General features: G+C 40.0%; 1 protein-coding gene across 1 annotated transcript; it reads right to left on the bottom strand.

Annotated features, from left to right (window-relative positions):
• Window positions 1-8,689: 8,689 nt before the first annotated feature.
• On the bottom strand, window positions 8,690-10,724 carry LOC128588047 (leucine-rich repeat protein SHOC-2-like). Its single transcript, XM_053594653.1, is given in 3 exon segments — window positions 8,690-8,752; window positions 8,754-9,817; window positions 9,820-10,724. Coding segments are annotated over 3 exon segments (1,746 nt in total). The 5' UTR covers window positions 10,439-10,724.
• Window positions 10,725-11,049: the final 325 nt, after the last annotated feature.

The raw sequence follows: 11,049 nt of genomic DNA, 5'->3' as shown, positions 1-11,049 counted from the left end.
CGAGGGGAGTGCACAGTGCCCGAGCTGCATCAGGTCAGCGCTGACTCTGAGACACGTGAGCAAGGAGAGGGCACTCTGCTGAGGGGAAATCAAGCCTTGGCGGCACTTCCCTGCGGTGCGGTGCAGCAGCCCTCCCCGGGCAGGCAACAGTACGGCCAGGCATAAAATGGAATGAAACTCTAGCTTCCCCCCCACTCCAACTCGGGGTCTGGGAGCCTGTCCCCCAAGAGTTCGGATTCTTGGGGGATCTCTCGAGGGGTGTGGACCCAGCATAAACTGCGGCTGCTCAGTGCTGACTCTGGGGCGCGAGACAGAGGAGAAAAGGGTCGGCTGAGTGCCCACACCAGAGCGGCAGTTCCCTGGAGGCAGAGCAACAGCCGTTTTTTCTTTAATGGCAGAACGGCTCACTTCTGGATATTCTGAGGCCACACCCCCTGTCTCCCTGGGCAACCAGAGGAGGCCACCGGTGAGTGGGGGATTTCCTGACACTGCTCACAAACCTGGGAAGCTTCCAGGGCGGGGCCGACCCAGAGAGGTGATCAGACGCAAGCCTTCAGCAGCAAAGAGGACACAAACCTCCAGCAGCAAAGACGTTTGAACTCAGAACAGCCCGTCTTCTGTAGGCGATTTTGGCAGGAACAGAGACAGAACCCCGCAAAGTTGTCTGTTCTGTTCTGTTCTGTTAACAGCACCCATTGGGGACAGGGCTAAGCCTGAGTGAACACCTCCTTCCCATCACCTGCACCAAGCACTCAAAGATGTCAGGCACCATCTCCTCCTGCTAAATAGCAGCAGTCTGCGGGGGCCTGGCAGACTTCCTTGCGATTCAGGCAGGTGCAAACCCCTGGAGTGTCTGTTCACTGCAGGCAACTGAGTTAGCCATCTGCAGAGATACCAGTGACTGGGTCCGACGGAGGGGCAAAGTGGGGAAGGAGACGTCAACCTTCCCAGACTGCTCTGTTTGCTGGGTGGCTCCTCCTGACTCCACGCTGCACTGGGATGAGCCGTGTCAGAGGAGTCACCAGGCCCCTGTGATCCAGTTCCCAGAGACCTCTTGAACTCTCCCACCCAAGACAGGTGCCAATTGAGACAGTTGATTTGGACCTTTTGAACTGGGCTGAGGACTGAGGACTTTTCAGGCGGTGCCCTGGGTGTGCGGTTGTAGGAAGGTTTGATTCTCCTTTTCCAACTGGGGCCAGAGGGGGGGCAGGCGGGGTGACTTAATTGCTGATTTTTCCACACAGCTGAGACTTCAAGCCAGAGTAGAAGTTGTAATAGGATCGAACAGAAACCATCTGAAAACAAGACAGAACCACTTAACTCCACCACAAAAGACAGGGCCCCAGTTTCTCAGGCCACAACACTGTACGGGCCCTTGATAAAGCCCCAGGGGAAAAATCAAAGGGAGCAAAATAACCATGGGGCGGAATCAGCGGAAAAACTCTGGTAACATGAATAACCAGAATAGATCAACCCCCCCAAGAAAAGATACGGCAGATGTGATTGAAGATCCCATTCATAAACAACTGGCTGAGATGTCAGAAATCGAATTCAGAATTTGGATTGCAGACAAGATTAATAAAATGGAATTAGGAATTCGAGGAGAAATTCAAAAGTTGTCTCAAGAATTTAACGAATTTAAAGACAAAACCACCAAAGACTTAGACACACTGACGCAAGAATTTACAGCCCTCAAAGATATGAAAAATACAGTAGAATCCCTCAGCAACAGAATGGAGCAAGCAGAAGAAAGGATTTCTGACATTGAAGATAAAGTCTTCTAACGCTCCCAATCTCTCAAAGAGGAAGAGAAATGGAGAGCAGAAACGGATCACTCACTCAGAGAGCTCTCAGATAATTTGGAAAAAAGCAATTTACGAATTATTGGGATTTCTGAGAATGATGAAGTGGCCTCGATGGGCACAGAGGCCCTTCTGCATGAAATTATGAAAGAAAATTTTCCAGACATGCCTAGAGAATCTGAAATTCAGATAGCAGATATCTTCAGAACCCCAGCACGATTCAACCCCAATAAGTCATCCCCCAGACATATCATAATTAGCTTCACTAAAGTTAACATGAAAGAGAAGATTCTCAAAGCAGCCCGGCGAAAGAAAACTATAACGTACAAAGGTAAGAATATTAGAATAACTGCAGATCTCTCTGCTGAAACTTTTCAAGCCAGAAGAGGGTGGTCATCAACTTTTAATCTCCTAAAGCAAAATAACTTTCAACCCAGGATCTTGTATCCAGCTAAACTGAGTTTCATCTATGATGGAGAAATTAAATACTTCAATGACATTCATATGTTGAAAAAATTTGCCATAAGTAAACCAGCTCTTCCGGATATTCTCAGACCTATCCTCCACAATGACCAACCCAATCCTATACCACAAAAGTAAACTCACTCAGAAACTTCTGATCAAACTCCAACTTCCACACTGGCGAAAGGATTAAAAATTTCCACTGGACCTTTGAAAAACTCGATGCCCAAAATTCCACCAGACTTATCAATACTCTCCATCAATGTGAATGGCTTAAACTGTCCTCTAAAGAGGCATAGGTTAGCTGACTGGATACAAAAACTCAAGCCAGATATTTGTTGCATACAAGAGTCACATCTTAACTTAAAAGACAAATACAGACACAGGGTGAAAGGATGGTCATCCATATTTCAGGCAAATGGTAATCAGAAAAAAGCAGGTGTTGCAATTTTATTTGCAGATACAGTAGGCTTTAAACCATCAAAATTAAGGAAGGACAAGAATGGTCACTTCATATTTGTTAAGGGTAATACTCAACATGATGAGATCTCAATTATTAATATCTATGCACCCAACGAGAATGCACCTCAATTTATAAGAGAAACTCTAACAGACACGAGTAACTTGATTTCCTCCAGCTCCATAATCGTCGGAGATTTCAACACTCCTTTGGCAGTGTTGGATCGATCCTCCAGCAAGAAGCTGAGCAAAGAAATCTTAGATTTAAACCTAACCATCCAATATTTAGATTTAGCAGACATCTACAGAACATTTCATCCCAACAAAACTGAATACACATACTTCTCATCAGCCCACGGAACTTACTCCAAAATTGACCACATTTTAGGTCACAAGTCTAACCTCAGTAAATTTAAAGGAATAGAAATTATTCCATGCATCTTCTCAGACCATTGTGGAATAAAACTTGAATTGAGTAACAACAGGAATCTGCATACTCATTCAAAAACATGGAAGTTAAATAACCTTATGCTGAATGATAGCTGGGTCAGAGATGAGATTAAGAAAGAAATCGCCAATTTTTTGGAACAAAACGACAAGGAAGACACAAACTATCAGAACCTCTGGGACACCGGTAAGGCAGTTCTAAGAGGGAAATTTATAGCACTACAAGCCTTCCTCAAGAGAACAGAAAGAGAGGAAGTTAACAACTTAATGGGACATCTCAAGCAACTGGAAAAGGAAGAACATTCCAACCCCAAACCCAGTAGAAGAAAAGAAATAACCAAAATTAGAGCAGAATTAAATGAAATTGAAAACAAAAGAATAATACAACAGATCAATAAATCAAAAAGCTGGTTTTTTGAAAAGGTCAATAAAATAGATAAACCTCTGGCCAACCTAATCAGAAAAAAAAGAGTAAAATCTCTAATATCATCAATCAGAAACAACAAAGATGAAATAACAACAGACTCATCAGAAATCCAAAAAATCCTTAATGAATATTACAAGAAATTTTATTCTCAGAAATATGAAAATCTGAAGGAAATTGACCGATACTTGGAAGCACGCCACCTTCCAAGACTTAACCAGAATCAAGTGGAAATGTTGAACAGACCCATATCAAGTTCAGAAATAGCATCAACTATACAAAACCTCCCTAAAAAGAAAAGCCCGGGACCAGATGGTTTCATGTCAGAATTCTACCAAACTTTTAAAGAGGAATTAGTACCTATATTACTCAACCTGTTCCAAAATGTAGAAAATGAAGGAAGACTACCCAACACGTTCTATGAAGCAAACATCACCCTGATCCCCAAACCAGGAAAAAACCCAACAAGAAAAGAAAATTATAGACTAATATCACTAATGACTATAGATGCAAAAATATTCAACAAGATCCTAACAAACAGAATCCAGCAACACATCAAACAAATTATACATCATGACCAAGTTGGTTTTATCCCAGGGTGTCAAGGCTGGTTCAATATACGTAACTCTATAAATGTAATTCAGCACATAAACAAATTAAAAAACAAAGACCATATGATTCTCTCAATTGATGCAGAAAAAGCTTTTGATAATATCCAGCATCCCTTCATGATCAGAACACTCAAGAAAATTGGTCTAGAACGGACTTTTCTTAAACTGATAGAGGCCATCTACAGCAAACCCACAGCCAATATCATATTGAATGGAGTTAAATTGGAATCATTTCCACTCAGATCAGGAACCAGACAAGGCTGCCCATTGTCTCCATTGCTTTTCAACATTGTAATGGAAGTTTTAGCCACGGCAATTAGGGAAGAAAAGGCGATTAATGGCATCCATATAGGGTCAGAAGAGATCAAACTCTCGCTCTTCGCAGATGATATGATTGCGTATCTGGAAAACACTAGGCACTCTACTACAAAACTCCTAGAAGTGATCAAGGAATACAGCAGCGTCTCAGGTTACAAAATCAACATCCATAAATCGGTAGCCTTTATATACACCAACAACAGTCAAGTTGAAAAAGCAGTTAAGGACTCTATCCCATTCACAGTAGTGCCAAAGAAGATGAAATATTTGGGAATTTACCTAACAAAAGACATGAAAGATCTCTATAAAGAGAACTATGAAACTCTAAGAAAAGAAATAGCTGAAAATGTTAACAAATGGAAAAACATACCATGCTCATGGCTGGAAGAATCAACATTGTCAAAATGTCCATACTACCCAAAGCAATATATAATTTCAACGCACTCCCTATTAAAGTTCCACTGTCATATTTTAAAGATCTTGAAAAAACAATACTTCGTTTTATATGGAATCAGAAAAAACCTCGAATAGCCAAGACATTACTCAGAAATAAAAACAAAACAGGAGGAATCACACTACCAGATCTCAGACTTTACTACAAATCGATAGTGATCAAAACAGCATGGTATTGGCACAAAAACAGAGAAGTAGATATCTGGAACAGAATAGAGAACCAAGAGATGAATCCAGCTACTTACCGCTATTTGATTTTTGACAAGCCAATTAAAAACATTCAGTGGGGAAAAGATTCCCTATTTAACAAATGGTGCTGGGTGAACTGGCTGGCAACCTGCAGAAGACTGAAATTGGACCCACACCTTTCACCATTAACTAAGATAGACTCTCATTGGATTAAAGATTTAAACTTAAGACATGAAACTATAAAAATACTAGAGGGGAATGCAGGGAAAACCCTTGAAGAAATTGGTCTGGGTGAGTATTTCATGAGGAGAACCCCCCGGGCAATTGAAGCAGCTTCAAAAATACACTACTGGGACTTGATCAGACTAAAAAGTTTCTGCACAGCTAAGAACACTGTAAGTAAAGCAAGCAAACAGCCCTCAGAATGGGAGAAGATATTTGCAGGGTATATCCCTGACAAAGGTTTAGTAATGAGAATCCACAGAGAACTCAAACGCATCAGCAAGAAAAAAACAAGGGATCCCATTGCAGGCTGGGCAAGGGTTTTGAAGAGAAACTTTTCTGAAGAAGACAGGTGCAAGGCCTTCAGACATATGAAAAAATGCTCATCATCTTTAATCATCAGAGAAATGCAAATCAAAACTACTTTGAGATATCATCTAACTCCACTGAGACTAGCCTATATCACAAAATCTCAAGACCAGAGATGTTGGCATGGATGCGGAGAAAAGGGAACACTTTTGCACTGCTGGTGGGAATGCAAATTAATACATTCCTTTTGGAAAGATATATGGAGAACACTCAGAGATCTAAAAATAGATCTGCCATTCAATCCTGTAATCCCTCTGCTGGGCATATACCTAGAAGACCAAAAATCACAACATAACAAAGATATTTGTACCAGAATGTTTATTGCAGCCCAATTCATAATTGCTTTTTCATGGAAAAAGCCCAAGTGTCCATCGATCCATGAATGGATTAATAAATTGTAGTATATGTACACCATGAAATACTATGCAGCCTTAAAGAAAGATGGAGACTTTACCTCTTTCATGTTTACATGGATGGAGCTGGAACATATTCTTCTTAGTAAAGTATCTCAAGAATGGAAGAAAAAGTACCCAATGTACTCAGCCCTACTATGAAACTAATTTGGGGCTCTCACATGAAAGCTATAACCCAGTTACAACCTAACAATAGGGGGAAGTGGAAAAGGGAGGTGGGGGTGGTGGGTAAAGGGAGGGGGATCGGTGGGATCACACCTGTGGTGCATCTTACAGGGGTATTTGCGAAACTTGGTAAATGTAGAATGTAAATGTTTTGGCACAGTAACTGAGATAACGCCGGAAAGGCTATGTTAACCATTGTGATAAAAATGTGTCAAATGGTCTATGAAGCGAGTGTATGATGCCCCATGATCATATCAATGTATACAGTTATGATTTAATAAAAAAAAAGAAGAAAATTTTAACTGAAAAGCCACAGTAGATGGAAAAAAGTAAGAAAGGATATTACTTGGTAAAATCCAGTGACATCTGCAATAGTTTTATAGCACATTTAAGCATTCTACGGTTTTAAATCTTCACCTGCCTTCCATTTCTTACTTGTTCCTTATAAAACTGCCAGTTACATAGTTGTGACCGCAAACCTAGTCCTAATCTTAATATCATAGCCTTAATTCAAAAATGGTTTGTTTAAAACACAATGCCCAACCAAATAGGAAAAAAAAAACCTAAGCAGCAATATGTAATTGCTAACAGTTATTCATTATGTGGGAAGTGTTTTTAGGATGATATCTAGAATGCACTTGTTTTGTGAGTCTCCTTAGTAATCAAACTGGCTTACACCAATAATACTGCCAAGTCTTAAAAGCAGTAAAGTGAAAGAAAATAAATGAAAGAGCACATCCACATCTTATAGAACTTCCATTAAGCTGTCAATGACGTCTATGCAATGTGCCTCTTTTCCATACAGTATTAACTACTACCAAGAAAGAAAAGATGAAAAAAAAATAAAAAAAAAGAAAGAAAGGATGAAATTAAAAGTGATGTACTGAACTCAATTGTTTGAAGCCAGTGCCCCACATGTAGGGAAAAGTGCATTTAGTTCAGCAGCAATACAGCACAGTGTGAAGATACTGTGCTTAGACGCAGATATTCCAAAACTGAAAGATGTACAAGGCAAGTCAAGATATAAAACCATAGTACACTGTTAAATAACCTTGAAACGTACATATATGGCAGTTTTCAAAGAAAGACATTCATGTCATTGTACAAGGATAGGGAGAAATCCTTAAAGTTACCTACTGTAGTTTATGATATAATAAATACATATCTATATAGCATTATATATACATATATAGAATGTGTTTATATGTAATTTGTTTGCCAAATTATTCTGTTAGTTCTTGTGAATCTGCAACTTTCAGGAATGAGAAAAGCTCCTTTTTGCTACAAGTTTTTGTTCCCCAAACTTAAAAAACATAGACTAAAAATGGTCTCAATACGCTCTTTTACCCAAAGACTCATTTCAGGTACTTTGCTTCAAAACTCACTAGAGAAGCACAACTAAAGAAATTCTAGGTTTTTGACTGTATCTTTTCACTTTGCCAGTAGTTTTAACCAGCAAATACCTTTTATTATTTAAACCAGCTGATGTGAATTCTTTAACAGAGGATATAAACTCTAGTTTTGATAGATTAAAACAGAGCAAATCAAAACCAAAAAAAAAAAAAATAACAACAATCCAGTGATTTACTCTGACTGTAAACAATACATAAAATTTGAATCTCAAATCTCAAAATAAGTTAAAGAAAAATTCTACCTTTAGGGCCTACAGTACTATAAAGATATGACAATTGGCAAGGGGAAAAATACATATGAAAAGTTGCAACAAAATTTTTGCCCATTATTTTTCTTAAGAGAAGTATCTCTAACCATACTACCTCTGTCCCTTAAATTTAATAACTTCATAATTTGTTGGCAAATGTTTTTTTTTTTTTTGTAGAGACAGAGTCTCACTCTATGGCCCTCGGTAGAGTGCCGTGGCCTCACATAGCTCACAGCAACTTCCAACTCCTGGGCTCAAGAGATTCTCTTGCCTCAGCCTCCCGAGTAGCTGGGACTACAGGCACCTGCCACAACGCCTGGCTATTTTTTTTTTTTTTTGGTTGCAGTTTGGCCGGGGCTGGGTTTGAACCCACCACCCTCGGTATATGGGGCTGGCGCCTTACTGACTGAGCCACAGGCGCCACCCTGTTGGCAAATGTTTTAAGCAAACTGGCATATCAGATAACATAACAGAAAAACATCCATCAAATTCAGCAAAGAAAACTTATATAAGCCTTTTGTACAGAATTAAAAAAAAATCTAAATGGCTATAATTCCTCTATTAGCAGAAACACATAATGCAATCTTTATAAATCTGCCATATATATCAATATCTACATAAATAGATACAGATATAGATATGAAACATTAATGGCAGTCTATTTTTGAGCAATGTGTGGGACCAGCAGACTTGTATCAGACCATGGCACAATATGGACCCTGCATCTTTAGGAACTGAATGATGAAAGAAGGCCCCCCCAGCAACAATCTGAGGTGGAAGGTGGCTGAATGGACAGTTCTCAATACTCATGATTGAAAGTTTGCTGCAGAGAGCCAGCTCAAAAGGGAGGCTTTGTAGGTTGGGGTTGTCATTCAAATACGGTTCTTATAGGTTCTCCAGTGTATCAATTTCCTCAGGAAGATGAGTAAGTAGGTTCTCTCCAAGGCCAAGATGAGTGAGATTGGTAAGGTGACCAATGCCTCTGGGAAGAGTGGTCAACTGGTTGTTTGTCAAGACTAATTTCTGTAAATCCTTAAGATAAGCAATTTCATTTGGCAAGGATTCCAATTTGTTCTCCTCTAGATCCAACTCTCTCAACTTTCTAAGGTTTCCAAGACCATGGGGAAGCTTCTTTAGAAGATTGTTTGAAAATATTAGAACCTCAAGAGACACGAGACCAGACACATCCTCAGGAATCTTTGTCAGCTGATTAGTGTCTAAATTCAATTCTACCATACTGGTCCAAGTTCCAAAATCCAAGGGAAGTGATGTTAACTGATTGTCCTTCATATTCAGCTTACTTAATACTTTTAATCTGGAGAAGATTCCAAATGGAATTTTATTGATTCGATTGTGTTCCATATTGAGAGAATAGATGGTAGAAAACTGAGATGGCCCACCTACTGGATATAACTGGAAGCAATTTCTAGCTAAAGTCAAACTATTCAGTTTCACGAGACTTGATAAAAGACTCTCTGGTAAAGTAGAAATGTTATTGTTCTCTAAATTTAATTCTTCAAGTGCACTGCATTTTGCTAATGATATGGGTATTGCTGATAGTCTGTTATATCTCAGGCCAAGACGACTTAAACTGGACAGGTTTCCTATAGTATCTGGGAGATCTAGCAGTTCACTGTGCTGCAAGTCAAGGTTGGTTATCTGTGTGCAGTTTCCAATCTCCTTTGGAAGGTGTTCAAGTTGATTGTGAGCTACATCCAGCGTAATGAAGTTACATAATTCACCAATTTCAGCAGGCAGTTGTTTGATTTTGTTCTCTCGAATGCTAAGCATGCTGAGTTTTGACAGATTTTTGATGTCTTTTCCACAGTAGTTATACGAGTAAAGCGAAGGTATAGAGTGGTGAGAGAATCTAGCCTGTACACCACTGAAGGAATTTCTCTCAGTTTATTATGCCATAAATCAAGCATCCGCAGCTTCTTCAAGTTATCAAGTGAGTCAGGCAAACTGGTAAGTAAATTTTCACTTAACGCCAGTGTCATGAGATTTACTGGGCAGCCCACCTCTGCTGGAAGGGACTGTAATTTGTTGCTGTATAAATAAAGTTCTGTTAATTGAGTCAACTCTTTGATTGATGATGGCAATATGTGTATAGATCTCTTGGATAAGTCCAAACGCATTGAATTCTCTTCCCGGCATTTTTTGAGCTCTTTAATCACCTCTGCATTACTGGATTTTTTCCTAGTCCCAGGTGCTGGATTTGGCCGTTTGATCGTATTGTCAACTGAAAATGCCACCCCTGGTTGGGCAGCACTAGAGTCCTTCTTTCCATCTTTGGCATCTTTCCCTTTGGTCTTAGGTTCTTTTTCTTTGCTTTCTTTCCCAAAACCTCCAGAGGCTTTTGCCTCCTTTTCTCTTTCCTTGGCTGATGGTACTTTGGGATCTTTTTCTTTAGAGTCTTTTTCTTTTCCTAAACTACTACTCATGGTGACTCAATCTTGGACAAAAACAACATGAACTCCTTTTACTTTATTTGCCAGAAATTGGAATTCAGAGATGAAGAGATAAAGATCCTATACAATCAAAAATGTGTTGGCTGGAAGAATCAGCATGGAATAACATCCATCTGTTACAAGTTGGATCTAAAAGCACTATGCCCATTTCTGATAACTCACTTCAACTGGTAAAATAGTGCTGGTCAATCAGTGATTCATTAGAATTCCGTCAAGAACCCCGACTCCGCCATCTTCCTTGCTCACCCTCCTTCCTCCTCCTCCTAAGAAGCTACATGGCCCAACCGCTGCCCCCCCGTCCACCCCTTCCCCACTGGCCAAGAGCTGCCATCTTGCTGCTGTGGATCCCTCACGACTCCGAATCAATAGACTAGAAAGGCATTTTTTGTGTTGACCGGTGGGTGGTGAGTGATGAGGACCAGCTAGGAGAAATTGGACCCCCACTCCAAATGGGGTAGGGAGAGGTGCATCTGGAATATAGGAGAGTGCTCAGTGTGTCTTTTTGAATTACTGTGTCCATTACCATCTTGTTTCCTCTCCTTCCTTGTGCCTTTATCGTGGGACATAAGGTTAACTGATTTATA

This window comes from Nycticebus coucang, chromosome 1, assembly GCF_027406575.1.
Source record: "Nycticebus coucang isolate mNycCou1 chromosome 1, mNycCou1.pri, whole genome shotgun sequence".
Lineage (NCBI taxonomy): Eukaryota > Metazoa > Chordata > Mammalia > Primates > Lorisidae > Nycticebus > Nycticebus coucang.
Note: the sequence above shows the minus strand (reverse complement) of the source record. Positions and strands in the feature narration are given on the sequence as shown.